Raw genomic sequence first — 22,569 nt, 5'->3', positions numbered from 1 at the left:
TACAATGTGGTATAATATGTACTGGCAGCACTACAATGTGATATAATATGTACTGGCAGCAGCACTACAATGTGGTATAATATGTACTGGCAGCACTACAATGTGGTATAATATGTACTGGCAGCACTAAAATGTGGTATAATATGTACTGGCAGCACTACAATGTGATATAATATACACTGGGAGCACTACAATGTGGTATAATATGTACTGGCGGCACTACAATGTGGTATAATATGTACTGGCGGCACTACAATGTGGTATAATATGTACTGGCAGCAATACAATGTGGTATAATATGTACTGGCAGCACTACAATGAGGTATAATATGTACTGGCAGCACTACAATGAGGTATAATATGTACTGACAGCACTACAATGGGACATAATATGTACTGGCAGCACTACAATGTGGTATAATATGTACTGGCAGCACTACAATGTGACATAATATGTACTGGCAGCACTACAATGAGGTATAATATGTACTAGCAGCACTACAATGTGGTATCATATGCACCGGCAGCATTACAATGTGACATAATATGTACCGGCAGCACTACAATGTGACATAATATGTACCGGCAGCACTACAATGTGATATAATATGTACCGGCTGCACTACAATGTGGTATAATATGTACTGGCAGCATTACAATGTGACATAATATGTACCGGCAGCACTACAATGTGATATAATATGTACCGGCAGCACTACAATGTGGTATAATATGTACCGGCAGCACTACAATGTGATATAATATGTACCGGCAGCACTACAATGTGGTATAATATGTACCGGCGGCACTACAATGTGACATAATATGTACCGGCAGCACTACAATGTGATATAATATGTACCGGCAGCACTACAATGTGGTATAATATGTACCGGCAGCACTACAATGTGGTATAATATGTACTGGCAGCACTACAATGATGTATAATATGTACCGGGAGCACTACAATGTGGTATAATATGTACCGGCAGCACTACAATGTGGTATAATATGTACTGGCAGCACTGCAATGTGGTATAATATATACTGGCAGCACTGCAATGTGACATAATATGTACTGGCAGCACTGCAATGTGACATAATATGTACTGGCAGCACTGCAATGTGACATAATATGTACTGGCAGCACTACAATGTGGTATAATATGTATTGGCAGCACTACAATGAGGTATAATATGTACTGGCATCACTACAATGTGACATAATATGTACTGGCAGCACTGCAATGTGACATAATATGTACTGGCAGCACTACAATGTGGTATAATATGTACTGGCAGCACTACAATGAGGTATAATATGTACTGGCAGCACTACAATGTGACATAATATGTACTGGCAGCACTGCAATGTGACATAATATGTACTGGCAGCACTACAATGTGGTATAATATGTACTGGCAGCACTACAATGAGGTATAATATGTACCGGCAGCACTACAATGTGACATAATATGTACTGGGAGCACTACAATGTGGTATAATATGTACTGGCAGCACTACAATGAGGTATAATATGTACCGGCAGCACTACAATGTGGTATAATATGTACCGGCAGCACTACAATGTGGTATAATATGTACTGGCAGCACTACAATGTGGTATAATATGTACTGGCAGCACTGCAATGTGACATAATATGTACTGGCAGCACTACAATGTGGTATAATATGTACTGGCAGCACTACAATGAGGTATAATATGTACTGGCAGCACTACAATGTGACATAATATGTACTGGCAGCACTGCAATGTGACATAATATGTACGCACTACAATGTGGTATAATATGTACTGGCAGCACTACAATGAGGCACAATATGTACTGGCAGCACTACAATGAGGTATAATATGTACCAGCAGCACTACAATGAGGTATAATATGTACCGGCAGCACTACAATGTGGTATAATATGTACTGGCAGCACTACAATGTGACTTAATATGTACTGGGAGCACTACAATGAGGTGTAATATGTACCGGCAGCACTACAATGTGGTATAATATGTACCGGCAGCACTACAATGTGGTATAATATGTACCGGCAGCACTACAATGTGACATAATATGTACTGGGAACACTACAATGTGACATAATATGTACTGGGAGCACTACAATGTGACGTAATATGTACTGGGAGCACTACAATGTGGTATAATATGTACTGGCAGCAGTAAAATCAGGCATAATATGAACTGGGGTCACTGTGTGCTATAACATGAATAGTGGCACTACTATGGGGTTTAAAATGAGCAACCACTGTGTGGAGAGAGGAATTTCTCTAGAAGCATTTGGGCAGGGGCCCCTTCGCAATGGTGCTATGGGGACCACAAAGTTCTGGCTAAACCAATGGACGCAGACAAAGTATCAGCTACACATAAGTAGAGAGACTGACCAGTGTGTAAGCCAAGGGCAAGGAGATGACGATAGTCCATTTCTGAGACTTAAAATATTTTATTAACATAATAATATTAATAATACAATAAAGCCCGATATACATTTGCATACATGTGCAATAGAAATGATACTTAAATTTCAGCTGCGTTAAATAAAGTATACAAGGCGAGGCCTTTCCCAGGAGCCACGACTGTCTGACAGCTCCTGATGGGGTTATTGGATAAATGGGAGAAGCCACATTTGTTATAAGTCAGGGAAAGTGGAGAATGTTATCTGTGGAATAAAAAGAGATGTATACATAGTGCAATATTCCTTCATAGATGTGGTGCCCCAATCCTTCATGTGCCGTGCCTATCGTGTCTAATGTCCATCTGCGGCATAACTGCATGCAGCCGTATGTGTAGGCACCAGCCGTCAGTGGCAAACGCAGGATTTCTAGAGGGGGGTTTCCAAATGGTTGATTTTAGAGTGAGTCTGTCCACGAAGAGGGCATAATTAACACTTATCCAGCTTTAATATGTTACATACAAAGTATATTGTGCCATAATCCCAGCATATACAGGACACAGTAAGCCATTAGATGCGGCAGTAGGTTCATCCATACATGCCGACGTTTCACTCCCTCCTTTCGGGAGGGAGCTGTCGGGCTTTCTCGGCAGGGGGCGGGTCGCGGCAAAAAGGGGGCGTGTCCCGGCGGCAACGTGCATTTTGGGGCGGAGCATGGGGGCGTGTCTTAGTGATTGCGTCATCGTGGCTCCGCCCCCTCTGTACAATGTGGTTTTTAAAGGCATTGTGAGGCAGGGGGTAGGGCCGTGATGACGCGTTTCAGCGCGAATCGCATCACTCACCCCTCCACTGCCGGGATTTCTATAGTAAGTGCAGGGGGGGGACAGACGTGTCGCTGATCGCGGGAGGCTTGCCTGCTTTCTCAGGAGGTCGGGAGCGGCACCCGATTTTCGGGAGGCTCCCGACCAGATCGGGAGGGTAGGCAAGTATGGGTCCACCCACAGCTATAGCGAGCAGCCATGATGATGTTCGTGATGGTCAAGACCATCGCGACCATCGGGCTTGCGATGAGACCCTTGTGGTAGGATCTCGTTGCCGCAAGCCCCAGAGAGCTTTCGGCTCAAACAGAGCTGAAAGCTCTCCCACTGACATCACTTGTGGTGTCAGTGGGGCCGCCCCCAGATGGTAGATGTTCTCATGGGAACGCCTCCGTCTGGGCTGCCACCCCCCCTGCCCGCCCACCAAAGGGGGCGTGCTGTCACTCAACATCGACAGCACGCCCCCTTTGGTGCGAGACCCGGAGCGACGGATTGCCCGTCGATATCCGGGTCTCGCGCATGCGCACGACAGAGCCGGCTCCATCATGCGCATGCGCTCTGGGCCACCATCGACCCGGTTGTGAGCACTCAGCACTTGCGACCGGGTCTGAATCAGGCCCATAGAACGGAATTGCCATTAACAGCAGTGTGGTCATTTCAGTCCATGCTTGTTTTCTCTGTGTCTCCGGAGGTCCACTTTCCGCTGAAAGCCCTTCCCACACAGGTCGCAGGTGAAAGGTTTGAAGCCCGTGTGCTTGCGGCTGTGTGTGATGAGGTTGGAGCTTTGGCTGAAAGCTTTTCCACAAACCTGACACTTGTGAGGTTTCTCTCCTGAGGGGATGAGAGGGAGGGAAATGTTTGATTGGATGATTATTTTCACAGGAGACCATTTTGTAAAGTGCACCCATCACCTACGCATAGAAGAGGCGGCCATATTGTGTACCAAACTCATGTAAGCATGCAGCCTATACACTTCACTGAGAGCTGGTGACACAGCTGAGACCTGAGGCACTGTGTCCATGCTAGTGTATTTTTCCCTCTCTTGCTGCTCAAGAGACACTGGGGGTCATTCAGACCCGCTTGCGAGCGGCAGGACGCTCGCAAGCGGGTCGATGTTTCCCACTGCGCATGCGCACGACGGAGGGAGCTCCGTCGTGCGTATGCGCGAGACCCGGCGAGCGACGGGCTTGCCATCGCTCCAGGTCTCGCACCAAAGGGGGTGTGCTGTCAATGTTGATTGACAGCACGCCCCCTTTGGTGGGCGTGCCGGGGGCGTGCCTGCCAGACGGAGGCGTACCCATGGGAACGCCTACCGTCTGAAACCGGCCCTACTGACATCAGTAGTGATGTCAGTAGGAGTGATTTTGGCTCTGATAGAGCCAAAATCACTCCACGGCTTGCGGCAGGGAGACCCTACCGCAGGGTCTCCGTCGCAAGCCCGATGGTCGTGATGGTCAAGACCATCGCAACCATCTTTTTGGCCGCTCACATATGCTGTGGGTGGTCACCTACAGCTATGCGAGCGGCCAGGAGGCCGGTCCATTTTCATGGAGGAGGGCCCTGATTCAGAGCGAGCGCTCTGGTCAGAGCGTTCAGCTCTGAATCAGGCCCACTGCCCCAATCTACCAATGCCTACGCCGATTCCCAATGTCCTCCGGAATCCATTTAAAATAACTCAGCATCACCTACAAATCCCTCAACAACATTCTCCCTTCATACATCTATAGTCTTATCTTGAAATATTCTCCCTACATCTGCCTCTGACCTGCACCTCTCCTGTCTGGTACCCACCACTCATTACAGCCTACAAGACTTCCCCCATGCTTCTTCCAACATATGGCATTCCCTGACGTGCCTGACCAGACTCTCCCCAAACCTTCAAATCTTTAGATCATTTTAAAGCCATATTTTTACTAGAGCCGACCTACTCCCATTGGCACATATTTCTATACTACTCCCATTGGCATATATTTCTATACTACTCCCATTGGCACATATTTCTATACTACTCACATTGGCACATATTTCTATACTACTCCCACTGGCACATATTTCTATACTACTCCCATTGGCACATATTTCTATTCTACTCCCATTGGCACATATTTCTATACTACTCCCACTGGCACATATTTCTATACTACTCACATTGGTACAAACTCAATCTACCCTACTCCTACTGGCACATGGTCATTTATATGCTGCTCATATTGGTCCACCCTCACACCTAGCCTCCTGCTACTAATATACCCTCACACCTACCCTACTCCCACTGGCCCATGGTCATGTATATGCTGCTCACACTGGTACATCCTCACACCTACCCTCCTCCCAATTATACAACTCACGCTGGTACACCCTCACACCTACCCTCCTCCCAATTATACAACTCACACTGCTACACCCTCACACCTACCCTCCTCCCAATTATACACCTCACACTGGTACACCCTCACACCTACCCTCCTCCCAATTGTACAAATCATACTGATACACCCTCACACCTACCTTAATCCCACCAGTACAGTCTCACAGCTATTCTACTGTACTCACTCTGATACACACTCACACTTACCCTACTCCCATTTAGGGTAGGTGTGATAGTGTACCAGAGTGAGTAGGGATAGTGTGATAGTGTACTAGTGTGAGAAGGCTATGTGTGATAGTATACCATAGTGAGTAGGGATAGTGTGATAGTGTACTAGTGTGAGAAGGCTAGGTGTGATAGTGTACCAGTGTGAGCAGGTTAGAGCCCAGGTAAGTAGTATCTGCCCCCCCTCCTCTCAGCTCCCTTGATCACACCTACTCTACTCACACTAGAACACTATTACACCTAACTTACTCACACTGGTACACTATCACACCTAACTTACTCACACTAGTACACTATCACACCTAACTTACTCACACTGGTACACTATCACACCTATCCTACTCACACTGGTACACTATCACGAAATAAAAAAGCAAAACGGGTGGTTGAATAAGCGCTGTCTTCCAAGAACATAAGAAAGTCCTTCTTGATTGGGACTGTCCCTCAGGATATAAAAGAAGAAAATACACAGCAAATAACGCTAATCTTGTATTGGACAACGTTTCTGTTGATAAGGGGCCTTTATTCCACGACTCACCTCCTTGATAAACAATATGTTCCTATCAAGGTATCTTTGTGTTCAGACTTCCCTCATAGTGAATATTATAGCATATTCATGCATTCCCGTCAAAAACCCTTTTTGCCTACACTGAGACTTTTGGTATTTTTTCTATATTTTTAATCCTTGCCATCTTGTCCACCATTCATTTTTAGTGGAGATAGTGTCTTATTTATGTACTTTTGTTCTTGTTTATGTGTTCCTTGGGAACTATTTTAATCAATAAATCCATATTTTTTGTGATTAACATTGGACCAGTACTTACCTTTTTTGGTTGCCAAGGACCTTTTGCTACTCCGAACAAAAGATACCTTTATGTGGACGTTGATACCTGTGTCCAGGTGAGTTCGTACACCTAAGGGTTTTTGACGGGAATGCATGAATATGCTATAATATTCACTATGAGGGAAGTCTGAACACAAAGATACCTTGATAGGAACATATTGTTTATCAAGGAGGTGAGTCGTGGAATAAAGGCCCCTTATCAACAGAAACGTTGTCCAATACAAGATTAGCGTTATTTGCTGTGTATTTTCTTCTTTTATATCCTGAGGGACAGTCCCAATCAAGAAGGACTTTCTTATGTTCTTGGAAGACAGCGCTTATTGAACCACCCGTTTATTTTATTTCGAGATTTGGAGTTGTGGTGCACTCGGAGTGTGGACTGAGCTGCAGTCTGGAGGGCGCAGGTTGCCTCTACAATTTTGTATTCTGGTACACTATCACACCTATCCTACTCACACTGGTACACTATCACACCTACCCTACTCACACTGGTACACTATCACACCTATCCTACTCACACTGGTACACTATCACACCTACCCTTCTCACACTGGTATACTATCACACCTACCTTTCTCACACTGGTACACTATCACACCTACTCTACTCACACTGGTTCACTATCACACCTAACCTTCTCACACTGGTACACTATCACACCTACCCTTCTCACATTGGTACACTATCACACCTATCCTACTCACACTGGTACACTGTCACACCTATCCTACTCACACTGATACACTATCACACCTACTCTTCTCACACTGGTACACTAACTAACCTACCCTACTTACACTGGTTCATTATCAAACCTACCCTTCTCACACTGATACACTATCACACCTACTCTGCTCACAGTGGTACACTATCACACCTACCCTTCTCACACTGGTAGACTATCACACCTATCCTACTCACACTGGTACACTATCACACCTTTCCTACTCACACTGATACACTATCACACCTACCCTTCTCACACTGGTACACTATCACACCTACTCTACTCACACTGGTTCACTATAACACCTACCCTTCTCACACTGGTTCACTATCACACCTACCCTTCTCACACTGGTACACTATAACACCTATTCTACACTCTACTCACACTGGTTCACTATCACATCTACCCTAGTCTCACTGGTACACTATCCCACCTACCCTACTCACACTGGTACACTATCTCACCTACCCTACTCACACTGGTTCACTATCACACCTGCCCTTCTCACACTGGTACACTATCACACCTACTCTACTCACTGGTTCACTATCACAACTACCCTAGTCTCACTGGTACACTATTCCACCTACCCTACTCACATTGGTACACTATCACACCTACCCTTTTCACACTGGTACACTATCTCACCTACCCTACTCACACTGGTACACTATCACACCTACCCTACTCACACAGGTACACTATCACACCTACCCTACTCACACTGGTACACTATCACACCTACCCTTCTCGCACTGGTACACTAACTCACCTACCCTACTCACACTGGTTCATTATCACACCTACTCTTCTCACACTGGTACACTATCACACCTACTCTACTCATACTGGTTCACTATCACACCTACCCTTCTCACACTGGTACACTATCCCACCTACCCTACTCACATTGGTACACTATCCCACCTACCCTACTCACATTGGTACACTATCACACCTACCCTACTCACACTGGTACACTATCACACCTACTCTACTCACACTGGTACACTATCACACCTACCCTACTCACACTGGTACACTATCACACCTACCCTTCTCACACTGGTATACTATCACACCTACCTTTCTCACACTGGTACACTATCACACCTACTCTACTCACACTGGTTCACTATCACACCTAACCTTCTCACACTGGTACACTATCACACCTACCCTTCTCACATTGGTACACTATCACACCTATCCTACTCACACTGGTACACTGTCACACCTATCCTACTCACACTGATACACTATCACACCTACTCTTCTCACACTGGTACACTAACTAACCTACCCTACTTACACTGGTTCATTATCACACCTACCCTAGTCACACTGGTACACTATCACACCTACTCTACTCACACTGGTACACTATCACACCTACCCTACTCACACTGGTATACTATCACACCTACCCTACTCACACTGGTACACTATCACACCTACTCTACTCACACTGGTACACTATCACACCTACTCTACTCACACTGGTACACTATCACACCTACCCTACTCACACTGGTACACTATCACACCTACCCTACTCACACTGGTAGACTATCACACCTATCCTACTCACACTGGTACACTATCACACCTACCCTACTCACACTGGTACACTATCACACCTATCCTAGTCACACTGGTACACTATCACACCTATCCTAGTCACACTGGTACACTATCACACCTACCTTACTCACACTGGTACACTATCACACCTACCCTACTCACACTGGTACACTATCACACCTATCCTAGTCACACTGGCACACTATCACACCTACCTTACTCACACTGGTAGACTATCACACCTATCCTACTCACACTGGTACACTATCACACCTACCCTACTCACACTGGTACACTATCACACCTATCCTAGTCACACTGGTACACTATCACACCTACCCTACTCACACTGGTACACTATCACACCTACCCTACTCACACTGGTACACTATCTCACCTATCCTAGTCACACTGGTACACTATCACACCTACTCTACTCACACTGGTACACTATCACACCTACCTTACTCACACTGGTACACTATCACACCTACCCTACTCACACTGGTACACTATCACACCTACTCTACTCACACTGGTTCATTATCACACCTACTCTTCTCACACTGGTACACTATCACACCTACTCTACTCATACTGGTTCACTATCACACCTACCCTTCTCACACTGGTACACTATCCCACCTACCCTACTCACATTGGTACACTATCCCACCTACCCTACTCACATTGGTACACTATCACACCTACCCTACTCACACTGGTACACTATCACACCTACTCTACTCACACTGGTACACTATCACACCTACCCTACTCACACTGGTACACTATCACACCTACCCTTCTCACACTGGTATACTATCACACCTACCTTTCTCACACTGGTACACTATCACACCTACTCTACTCACACTGGTTCACTATCACACCTAACCTTCTCACACTGGTACACTATCACACCTACCCTTCTCACATTGGTACACTATCACACCTATCCTACTCACACTGGTACACTGTCACACCTATCCTACTCACACTGATACACTATCACACCTACTCTTCTCACACTGGTACACTAACTAACCTACCCTACTTACACTGGTTCATTATCACACCTACCCTAGTCACACTGGTACACTTTCACACCTACTCTACTCACACTGGTACACTATCACACCTACCCTACTCACACTGGTATACTATCACACCTACCCTACTCACACTGGTACACTATCACACCTACTCTACTCACACTGGTACACTATCACACCTACTCTACTCACACTGGTACACTATCACACCTACCCTACTCACACTGGTACACTATCACACCTACCCTACTCACACTGGTAGACTATCACACCTATCCTACTCACACTGGTACACTATCACACCTACCCTACTCACACTGGTACACTATCACACCTATCCTAGTCACACTGGTACACTATCACACCTATCCTAGTCACACTGGTACACTATCACACCTACCTTACTCACACTGGTACACTATCACACCTACCCTACTCACACTGGTACACTATCACACCTATCCTAGTCACACTGGCACACTATCACACCTACCTTACTCACACTGGTAGACTATCACACCTATCCTACTCACACTGGTACACTATCACACCTACCCTACTCACACTGGTACACTATCACACCTATCCTAGTCACACTGGTACACTATCACACCTACCCTACTCACACTGGTACACTATCACACCTACCCTACTCACACTGGTACACTATCTCACCTATCCTAGTCACACTGGTACACTATCACACCTACTCTACTCACACTGGTACACTATCACACCTACCTTACTCACACTGGTACACTATCACACCTACCCTACTCACACTGGTACACTATCACACCTACTCTACTCACACTGGTACACTATCACACCTACCCTACTCACACTGGTATACTATCACACCTACCCTACTCACACTGGTACACTATCACACCTACTCTACTCACACTGGTACACTATCACACCTACCCTACTCACACTGGTACACTATCACACCTACCCTACTCACACTGGTAGACTATCACACCTATCCTACTCACACTGGTACACTATCACACCTACCCTACTCACACTGGTACACTATCACACCTATCCTAGTCACACTGGTACACTATCACACCTATCCTAGTCACACTGGTACACTATCACACCTACCTTACTCACACTGGTACACTATCACACCTACCCTACTCACACTGGTACACTATCACACCTATCCTAGTCACACTGGCACACTATCACACCTACCTTACTCACACTGGTAGACTATCACACCTATCCTACTCACACTGGTACACTATCACACCTACCCTACTCACACTGGTACACTATCACACCTATCCTAGTCACACTGGTACACTATCACACCTACCCTACTCACACTGGTACACTATCACACCTACCCTACTCACACTGGTACACTATCACACCTATCCTAGTCACACTGGTACACTATCACACCTACTCTACTCACACTGGTACACTATCACACCTACCTTACTCACACTGGTACACTATCACACCTACCCTACTCACACTGGTACACTATCACACCTACTCTACTCACACTGGTACACTATCACACCTACCCTACTCACACTGGTATACTATCACACCTACCCTACTCACACTGGTACACTATCACACCTACTCTACTCACACTGGTACACTATCACACCTACTCTACTCACACTGGTACACTATCACACCTACCCTACTCACACTGGTACACTATCACACCTACCCTACTCACACTGGTAGACTATCACACCTATCCTACTCACACTGGTACACTATCACACCTACCCTACTCACACTGGTACACTATCACACCTATCCTAGTCACACTGGTACACTATCACACCTACCTTACTCACACTGGTACACTATCACACCTACCCTACTCACACTGGTACACTATCACACCTATCCTAGTCACACTGGTACACTATCACACCTACCTTACTCACACTGGTAGACTATCACACCTATCCTACTCACACTGGTACACTATCACACCTACCCTACTCACACTGGTACACTATCACACCTATCCTAGTCACACTGGTACACTATCACACCTACCCTACTCACACTGGTACACTATCACACCTACCCTACTCACACTGGTACACTATCACACCTATCCTAGTCACACTGGTACACTATCACACCTACTCTACTCACACTGGTACACTATCACACCTACCTTACTCACACTGGTACACTATCACACCTACCCTACTCACACTGGTACACTATCACACCTACTCTACTCACACTGGTACACTATCACACCTACCCTACTCACACTGGTATACTATCACACCTACCCTACTCACACTGGTACACTATCACACCTACTCTACTCACACTGGTACACTATCACACCTACTCTACTCACACTGGTACACTATCACACCTACCTTACTCACACTGGTACACTATCACACCTACCCTACTCACACTGGTAGACTATCACACCTATCCTACTCACACTGGTACACTATCACACCTACCCTACTCACACTGGTACACTATCACACCTATCCTAGTCACACTGGTACACTATCACACCTATCCTAGTCACACTGGTACACTATCACACCTACCTTACTCACACTGGTACACTATCACACCTACCCTACTCACACTGGTACACTATCACACCTATCCTAGTCACACTGGTACACTATCACACCTACCTTACTCACACTGGTAGACTATCACACCTATCCTACTCACACTGGTACACTATCACACCTACCCTACTCACACTGGTACACTATCACACCTATCCTAGTCACACTGGTACACTATCACACCTACCCTACTCACACTGGTACACTATCACACCTTCCCTACTCACACTGGTACACTATCTCACCTACCCTACTCACACTGGTACACTATCTCACCTACCCTACTCACACTGGTACGTTCTTCATGCTTTTACAAACTTCACCGAGCCGCACTCACATTTCCCACTCCATTATATATCATGCCTGAATTTATTTTATCTCCCTTGTATTTTCCTATTTTATGTCTGCTCAGCTTGCCCAGTGTGGAGCTCAGTGACACCTTACAAATTACTAATAATAATAATAACACTACATTTTTTTTCTCCTTATATCCATCGGGGTTACATTAGGAGCAGTGTCACTCACCCGTGTGGATGTACGTGTGCTTCTTCATGTCAGACTTCTGATGGAAGCGCTTGCCACAGAACTGGCAGGGGTAGGGCCGGGTGTCTGAGTGGATGAGCAGGTGGGTGGATAAGGTAGAGGAACGCTTGAATGTCTTTCCACACATCTTGCACTCGAAGCTCCTCTCCTGCGGGGTGTCAGCAGTTATTAATGACCGAGCTACAGCACTAACGTATGCTACATATATGTGAAATCTGCTCCATTATCTCTGTGCTAATGAGATAAGAGAGGTCAGAGAAAGCGGCAGGCCGGCAAGCAAGGGTACTACATACATACCCACAGCATCTGCCTCTCCCGTGCGGCTGCGCAAGCACCGCGCCCAGCCCTCGGTCTCCAAGAGCAGCTATCAACACTATTAATGGCACTTACACCTACCCTATGCTGGGTGCAAGAGCTACGACTGAAAAAAAAAAAGATATGCATGCTCGCTACGGGTCATGCACGGTGGTTTGCTAACACTCGCTAGATGTGGTCACATCCGGACTTACGCGTGGCTCAGAACCAAGCCCTTAGAGCACAGGTTCTCAAACTCGGTCCTCAGGACCCCAAACAGTGCATGTTTTCCAGGTCTCCTAACAGAATCACAAGTGAATAATTATTTCCACATGTTGATCTCTTAAAATGTGTCAATGAGTAATGAATACACCTGTGCACCTGCTGGGTGACCTGGAAAACATGAACTGTGTGGGGTCCTGAGGACCGAGTTTGAGAACCATTGCCTTAGAGCAGTGATTCCCAACCTCGGTCCTCAAGGCACACTAACAGTCCTGGTTTTGGTGATATCCATGCTAAAGCACAGATGGTTTAATCAAAATAACCGAGGTACTAGTTAAGTTGCCTGTGCTCAAGTATGAGGCCTTGAGGACCGTGGTTGGGAACCCCTGCCTTAGAGTATATCATACATTTTAAAGTGCATCAGACACATTAAACATGGTGTGCCTTGTCTTATAGTCGGGCTTAAATCCAAAATCAGGCTCCTCTCGCGATTATCAGCAGATTGCGCAAGCTCCAATGAAACCAATCACAGGCTGGACATGTGCCGCACCGTGCATATCCCCCCAGGTCGCTTCGTGCGTGGCTGTTTATCTCTGTCTGTGAATTGGGCATTTCCTGGTGGCAACTTGGTGAACAGATGCGTCACAGAGTATCATGGGAGTGTTGTACGGCGGCCATTTTCCTGATGATATCCTACCCTCTAACATGACCCATTCCATTAGGTACAAAACACTCTGCTCCTGGACTTCCCACCTAATGTATGATTGCAGTCACCTGTGTTGAACTAGGTAATAGATGAGACAGGTGTTTCAGCACAGATGACTGCAATCATACATTAAGAGGGAAGCCCAGGAGCAGAGTGTTTTGTACCTAATGGAACGGGTCATGTTGGAGGGTCTGTGATATTTCCACTGCGCGTGTACAGATCGACAGGGAAATGGCCTTGACACCATTTTTCCGGCTAACACTCCCACCACGGGACCATGTAGAGGAAAGTATTAAACAATATGAGTGCAGGGTGTGAAGCGTGGCCACTCCTGGACCCAGGGGCACATGTGCACCGCACACCCTGCACCCATTATAGATACGCCACTGGGTCCAACTCATACATGCCGACTATCTGGCTGCCCCTTCCGGGAGGGAGCAGCCAGATCGGCATTACTGGGGGGCATGGCCAGTAAACGGGGGCGGGGCGGGCCAGATGACAAGTTTTTGCGGGCAGGGGCGGAGCCACGCGAGCACGTCATTTTGGCCCCGCCCCTGCTACACACTGCCGATATTACAGGCAGTGTGAAGCAGGGGGCGGTGCCAAAATTACGCGAATCGCGTCACCGCCCCCCTTTGCTGCCGGGGTTTTTACAAGTTATTGCGGTGGGAAAGGAGGGATCCGTGGCAGCCGGGAGACTTGCCTATCATCCCGGGAGGTCGGGAGCGGCACCCGATTTTCGGGAGGCTCCCGACCAAATCGGGAGGGTAGGCAAGTATGGTCCAACTCTTCATGAGGCCGACTGTGTGCTGAGCGTAGGAATTTGCATCAAAGTCGGAATACTGCTTTTCTTTCCCTCGCGTATCTATTTTTTCTGCTGGTGTAAAACATATGCAGTATTCATTTCCGCAATTTTATTCTATTGCACGATAGCTTTTATATTTACTGTTACCCGGCGAGTTTCAATGTTTTATTTCAACTATGGAAAAATAAATAAATGTCATTTTAAACCATATAATTATCTGAAGGACCTCACCTGTGAGTGGACATTGAGGTGCTGCTCCAGGCTGACTGCGTGGCCAAAGGATTTCCCACAGATATCACAGACAAACGGACGAATCCCACTGTGAGATCTCCGGACGTGGACTTCCAAACCATGGGATGTAGAGAAAACCTGGAGGAGACCAGACACAGGGATCCTTGAGTAAGCTCCACTGGGGCAGGGGCTGTTGTGGGTGTAGTAGGTATTACCGCCAGACGCAATCCCGACAGCGGCAGCCCGGCAAGGTCGAAAATCCCGATCGGCCCTAAGGTAAGTATCGCTAACCTAATTCCCCCCTAACCCTAACCCTCCCTTAGGGGTGCCAAACCCTACCGTCCCCCCCAAGTGCCTAACCCTAATCCCTCCTTCCTCGCCACCTAAACCTAAGTCCCCCCGGGGGGTGCCTAACCCTAACCTTCCCCCAGGGGTGCCTAATCCTAACCCCCCCTTCCCCTAGCCTAACCTTAACCTCCCAGGAGGGGTGCCTAACCCTATGTCCCCCCCCGGGAGACCTAAACCTAACACTCCCTCCCCCCCGCGGCTGTCTGCGCCCGGCGCCCGGCATCTCTTCAATCGGGATGCCGGGCATCGGTCTTTCGGCGTCTGGTTAATGACAAGTGTCTAGATTTAGACGCCTGTCATTAGTACCACGCCGGGATTAGAACGTCTGGAAGCCGGCGGTCGGGATTTAGACCGTCGGCTTCCAAACGACATCCCGCTGTTGTGAATCATTGAATATTCTCTGCAAGGCGCTGTATTATATGTAGAGATGTCCTCATACACTACTGCTCAAGCCTCTCTGCGCTGAGTGTCTTTCTCGCTGAAAACGTGCGTCTGATTCGAATGAATAAAACAGATGGAAGCCACAAAACGACTCTGCTAGATTACACTGATCAACTTGATGTGCGACTTTTGTACATCTGTCTGCGACTGAGTCTGAATCTGAAGGTGCGGCTTTTTCTCTCGCCAAGTTCCGTTGTGCTTCAACTGTGAATTTGTACGTGTTTATAACTAATTCCTGTGCGGCGAAAGCCGCGGACCGGCGTCTCTAGTGCACAGTGAGTGGCGTTTCGCTGCATCTGTGTTGTGAATAAGATGCAAAATTTCAAGAAAATTTTGGTACGCTGCTCCTCTCGGAGCGTCTCAGTCGCGGCGGGCGGCTTGCGCTGTATGGCGTATAGATGCTAGGTGTATGAGGACACATCTGTAGATGGTACATTAATAAACAAATAATGAAAAGGTAAATATGTAACAATTGTGAAAGAAGTTAAATATTAAATGATTCATCATCGCTGTGCGGAGTGCAGATGTTTATGAAACTTGCAATGTTATGAAGCACTGGGCCTGATTCAGACCCGCTCGCAAGCGCTATGCGCTCGCAAGCGGGTCGATGGCCGGGCAGTGCGCACGCGAGCCCCACAGCAAGCGAGAAATCACTCGCTGCGGGACTCACTACAAGACGGGGCGGCTGTCGATGTTGATCGACAGCTCGCCCCGTTTTGTAGGCGCATGGCCAAACGGAGGCATTCCCGAAGGAACGCCTGGTGTTTGGGGGTGGTCCTACTGACATCACTCGTGATGTCAGTAGTGAGCTTCCGGCTCTATTAGAGCCGGAAGCTCACTGGGGCTTGCGGGAACGAGACCCTACCACAAGGGTCTCGTCGCAAGCCTAATGGTCGCGACCACCCACAGCTTAGCGAGCAGCCTGAAGACCAGCACCATAAAAAAAACCAAAATAAAACGCCCTGATTCAGAGCGAGCGCTCTGAAAGAGCGTCCGGCTCTGAATCAGGGCCACTGTGCATTCAGGCAAATGGTATACAGTATATTAGGACAATGATAAAAAAAAATCAATCATAGTGAATCAATTAAATGCTCAGAAAACGACAGATGAGGAACTGAATGAACCATTCCCACATTAGTGGGTGATCTGTCACTAGGGGAGATTTATCAAACCGGACAAGTGGGGTCGTTGCTCATAGCAACCAATCAGCTTCTGGCTATCATTTTGTAAAATGTAATAATGACAGCTAGGGGTATAGTTACTAAAGCTCAATTTTAATTGATAGATTTGAAATCGATAAAAACCTATCAACATCGATGTTGTGTTTCTGGGGCTAAATCACACATTTACTAATAGATGATTTTTGCATATATTTTTTTTTTAGGTATTAAATTAGTAAATGTGTGATCTAGCCCCAGAAACATAACATCGATGTTGATAGGTTTTTATAGATTTTATATCGATTAAAATCGACGTTAGTACATATTCATATCTGATTGGTTGCTATGGTACCACCTCTCCTTGTCCTCCTTAGAAAGTTCGATCAATCTAATGATGATATTGAAAACTCCCGGGTTACCCTGCATCACATTTTTAAATCCCCCCCCCCTCGTCCTCCCGCCATTGAGTCTTCATTACGGATCCGGCACCCACATGGCGTCCCTGTTATCCCAACTCTGCATTAAAGCTGACAAAAGGCTCTAAACTTTGTAATCATGCCACCGAACCCAACTTACTTTGCTGCACTTTACACAGTGGTAAGTGTCCATGGCGGAGGAGTACCCCATGCTGTAATTAATGGGGTGCTCATAGTCCTGGTCAGCTGCGGGGGTGCCGCTGTATATAGAATGCTGCAGTATGGAGCGATGTACATGGGAAGGGACCTGCTTGAAGTTATAAGCCGAGTGCAGGGATTCCCAGGAGAAGTTCTGCTTGTAGAAAGTGGTCAGGGGGGGCGAGCTGTAAGTCTTTATAGGGAGTGAGGACAGGGCGATGCCTGGAGAGGGAAAGGAAGAATGAGAGATAAAGGCAGGAGATCCTGCTTGTGTCATCATGGTTCTGTCATATGTTATAGAGGGCCCGATTGCCAGGCTAGGGTACTCAGACCCGAGCAGATTACCTGGACAGGAAGGCGGCGAGTTACTTCTGCTCATGAACAATGGCTTCCCGCTGTCATCTTCTGGACAGTCATGAGACTTAATCTTGGTCAAGTCCTGAGCGGTATTTTCTTTTAGGGCATCGCACAACGAATGGACGTCTGGTGGGTCCCTGGCATGCGGATCTGTTGTAAGAACAAATGTATTATTAGTAGTAGTAGTAGTAGTATTATTCTATATTCCTATACCACCCTCCAACCTATAGTGCACTACTGTCATACGAATGGACTTTTATTCATGACCATCAGAGCTCACACACAATTAGGCTATTTCAGTAAGAACTAGAGAATTGAGATTCAGATCTCCAGAATCCACCCGAATTTCCTGAATCCAGACAGATCCGAGTCGCTGTTCTAATCTCCTGAGGAGATCTGGATAGATCCAAATTGCGGTTCCGATCTTTCAGCGGTTTGGAATTCAGATTTTACATCCAAATTTCGAGTTTTGCAAAAATTTTGCAAAAATTTCGAGTTGCAAAAATTACATGATTTTAGCTGCTTTTGAAAAAACTTTTAATCATTTAAAAAAAAAAAAATGCAGATCCAAAACCAAACCAATACACTTGAGGGTGGTTTTGTAAGATTAATCCAGATCCAAAACCAAAACACGGGGGCCAGCGCACATCTCTAGTTAGGACCCAGTTATCTTGCCGGTATTTCTTTATCACCAATATTTCCCTTGTACCAGTATGTCCCTATAAAATCAGAAAGTGTTGTCTTTCTCTTCATACTCTATGACACAAAGACAGAGTCAGCCATTTTGTATGCTTCAGTCTATCCATTCATAAGGAACTGGTTATATCATCCCTAACAGAGCTCTTGTGCCCCAGAGACATTGGAAGTTCCGAGTGAATTGATGGGCTGCATTCCCTAATATTGGTCAGACTCACTGTTTGTAGGTTATTTTGGATGAATAGGCTTAATTAATAATGTGTAATGTTGGTTATGTGGACGGTTTCAAAACTATGGCGAAGCGTTCAATTTATATGTCATTTTTCCTAAATACAAAACACATCTATTGACACAGTGTGTGTGTAAGGAAAACCACAATGTTTATGTAGACACTGAGCCAAGTAATGTCTGAAAATCCGGCTTTGATTGAGCTGGGAAAACACATCCTAGCAGTGCATCCTTTACATGCATGTAACGAACCCGGCCTACGCCGTCTTAGCTACAATGTCCTATTAATGCCATAAAGCTGAGATGCCTCAATTCAGAAGATTTAAAATGGCAGCCATATAGGCAGCCATTTTGTTAAACTCATCAGAGGGACAATGGGGTACATTTATAAAACTTTAAGTAACAGCATTGAAAAGATTATATAAATTTCCTTCACAGTTACTTATCTCATTATTTTGTGTAAAAAAAGGAACATTTACATAACATAATACTTTCGGGACAATTTAGCAAAAGGCCCCCTGCGTCATGATGTCACGTTGAGGGGATGGTAGTACAGCACTGCCCGGAGAATCCTAAGGACGCTCCGAGCGATTGTACTGTGCATACCCAGAGTGTCCAAAGAAAGCTTTAGGCAGCTTCCGCAGCAGCCGTTCGAGGCACCCTGCAAACCAAATGCAGGTGCCGCGGAGCAGCGACGGTGCCTCCCCCATAGCCCTGGGCGCTGGCACCACTCACACAGCCCTAGTTATGACTCTTTCTGGTAGTCTATGGTAAGATGTCTAATGAGTAACACTTCTCGCAATGAAACTGATCAACTTACATTCCTACACACAGCTCGGCTACCCGTACTGTATGCAGTCAGGAAGCCGAGGGTCGAATTGCCGACCGCCGGCTTCCCGACTTTCAAATCCTGGCATGGTAGTAATGACAGGCGTTGAAAACCCGATGCCTGTCATTAGACCTATGTCGGGAGCCCGACGCCCCGGCATACCGAATGAAGATAATCTGGGAGCCGGGCGCGGACAGCCGTGGGGGGGGGTTAGGTTTTAGGGCTCCTGGGGGGACTTAGGGTTAGGCACCCCCCCCAGGAGGGTTAGGTTTAGGCTAGGGGAAGGGGAGGTTAGGGTTAGGCACCCCCGGGGGGAGACTTAGGTTTAGGCTGCGGGGAAGGGGGGGTTAGGTTTAGGCACTTAGAGGGGGAGTTAGTGTTAGGCACTAGGGAGGGAGGTTAGGGTTAGGCACCCCTAAAGGAGGGTTAGGGGGTGGGTAAGGTTAGTTAATACTTACCTTTGGAGCTGTCGGGATCTTCACTGGTGCCGGTCTTCCGGCGTTAGGATTTGAACCGCCAGACATAGGTCTGGCGGTATTTCATACCTATCCCCTTAGCTGTTGTCCATTGTTCATAATCATGTAACACAACTAAATCACAGACAAACATGATCCCTGTTTATATACAAAATGACAATATTTTTCTGCAGAACTGAGATCCGGACATATAGCCAGTTCCCGGGAAACAGCTAATACTGTACTTGATCACAGATTAGACAGAAAACTGACACACAATGGTGTATTTGAATAAACTTCATTTGAATGAGCCTGAAGGGTTAGGAATAACTGTTGACACTCTGCATTCTGTTCATGAATCGGAAAGGCACACCTCATAGCATAGCACTGTGTATTATGCTGTTATACTAAAATTACATATATTGAAGCTAATCATAGAGGAGTCTGTGTTTTAAGCCTTGGAGAGAGATAAAATGGACAGAGAAAAAGTACCAGCCTATCAGCTCCTAACTGTCACTTTACAGGCTGTGTTTGAAAAATGACAGTTAGGAGCCGATTGCTTGGTACTTTGGACTCTATTCATTATGTTAATTATTGGGGTCCGAATACCGAATACCAGACGGATGCCTGGGTGTAGCAGCCATTTTGCCTCCAGAACTCTTCGGTGTTTACGTGTAATATAAATAGGGAAGTAATGAATATAATTAAGGATTTTTTTTTTTTATAAATCACATTATGGACATTATGTTCTTCAAGAGGAAATTGTTGTACAATTTATTTCCCTGTTTGTACACAGTCGTTTTATCCACAGTACAGTACGTTATACAGACAAATGTCCAATCTTTCAGCCACATCTTTGTGTTGCTGAGGTTGCGATCGTAACTTACCGCAATAAAATGCTGTGAGGGGACTTTCTCCGGGCCTCAATGTGTCCTCTGAGTAGCGGCGCTGCTTGTAAGTGTGAGTCTTCTTACTCTTTACCAAAAAGGACCGTGGCATTTCCTGAAATAAAAGCGTATTTTTACGGAGAGAAGTGACAGGAATATTTGTTTTAAAAACTCCTGCGAAATACATCCTATGGCCTCTAGTATTATTATCAGTTATTTATATAGTGCACACATATTCTGCAGCGCTTTACAGAGAATATTTCAGCCATTCACATCAGTCCCTGCCCCAGTGGAGCTTGCAATCTATGGGCCTGATTCAGAGCCGTTCGCTATTTGCGGTCGTTCGTTCAAAAACAAGGGGTGGCTATTCAAATGATCCGTTTGCAAATTGCAGTCTGTTCCCACCTCTAAGTCTGAACGAGCGAGCAAAACATACGCTCGTTTATTTGATAAAAACGCCCCCTGGCCGCACGCACCATACGTCATGTCCGCTATTTATTAGATTAATCGAGTACATCGTACAGCGTATGAACTGCTCGCTATTCTTGTGGTTGGTGTTTTCAACCGCTATTTTGCGAGCAGTTCTGAGTTAAAAAAAACCAAGTGACGTGGTCAATGACGCTGCTTTGTTAATTATGCACTCCCTTAAAACGCCCGTTTTGACCTTTAAGCACGCCTGCGTTCGGATCTCCACTCCCCGTTTTCAAGCACCTTCCCCTGTTACCACCCACATACGCCTCATTCTGTCACTCAAAATAGCAGGCCCTCGCTATATTGCGTACCAACGATTTTTGGCCGCACTGACTGGTTCGCGCATGCGTACTAAAAACCGTACGCATGCGCGGATGTGCGAACATCGCTCGGAACGAGCGTACTGCCGCTAGCGAGTGGCTCTGAATGAGGGCCTATATTCCCTATCACATGCTCATACACACTAGGGTTAATTTTGTTGGGAGCTAATTAGCCTACCAGTATATTTTTGGAGTGTGGGAGGAAACCGGAGTACCCAGATGAAACCCACGCAAGCACAGGGAGAGTATACAAACTCCACACAGTTAAGGCAGAGGTGGGTATTGAACCCACAACCTCAGTGCTGTGAGG

At 46.3% G+C, this 22,569-nt stretch overlaps 1 protein-coding gene across 2 annotated transcripts in view; it reads right to left on the bottom strand.

Annotated features, from left to right (window-relative positions):
- Positions 1-3,659: 3,659 nt before the first annotated feature.
- GFI1B (growth factor independent 1B transcriptional repressor) overlaps positions 3,660-22,569 on the bottom strand; it is a 32,563-nt gene continuing 13,653 nt past the window's right edge. For both annotated transcript variants that reach the window (XM_088451602.1, XM_088451695.1), the window contains exons 2-7: positions 21,469-21,583; positions 18,362-18,523; positions 17,979-18,238; positions 15,454-15,591; positions 13,178-13,343; positions 3,660-4,077 (exon numbers count right to left, since the gene is read on the bottom strand). In XM_088451602.1, the coding sequence (XP_088307728.1) occupies positions 3,899-4,077; positions 13,178-13,343; positions 15,454-15,591; positions 17,979-18,238; positions 18,362-18,523; positions 21,469-21,583 (1,020 nt within the window). In that variant the 3' untranslated portion in view covers positions 3,660-3,898. The remainder of the gene's footprint in view (positions 4,078-13,177; positions 13,344-15,453; positions 15,592-17,978; positions 18,239-18,361; positions 18,524-21,468; positions 21,584-22,569) is intronic.

The sequence above is a fragment of the Taudactylus pleione genome, unplaced genomic scaffold, assembly GCF_031769625.1.
Source record: "Taudactylus pleione unplaced genomic scaffold, aTauple2 ptg000003l, whole genome shotgun sequence".
Lineage (NCBI taxonomy): Eukaryota > Metazoa > Chordata > Amphibia > Anura > Myobatrachidae > Taudactylus > Taudactylus pleione.
This window is presented reverse-complemented; position numbering and strand designations above follow the sequence as displayed.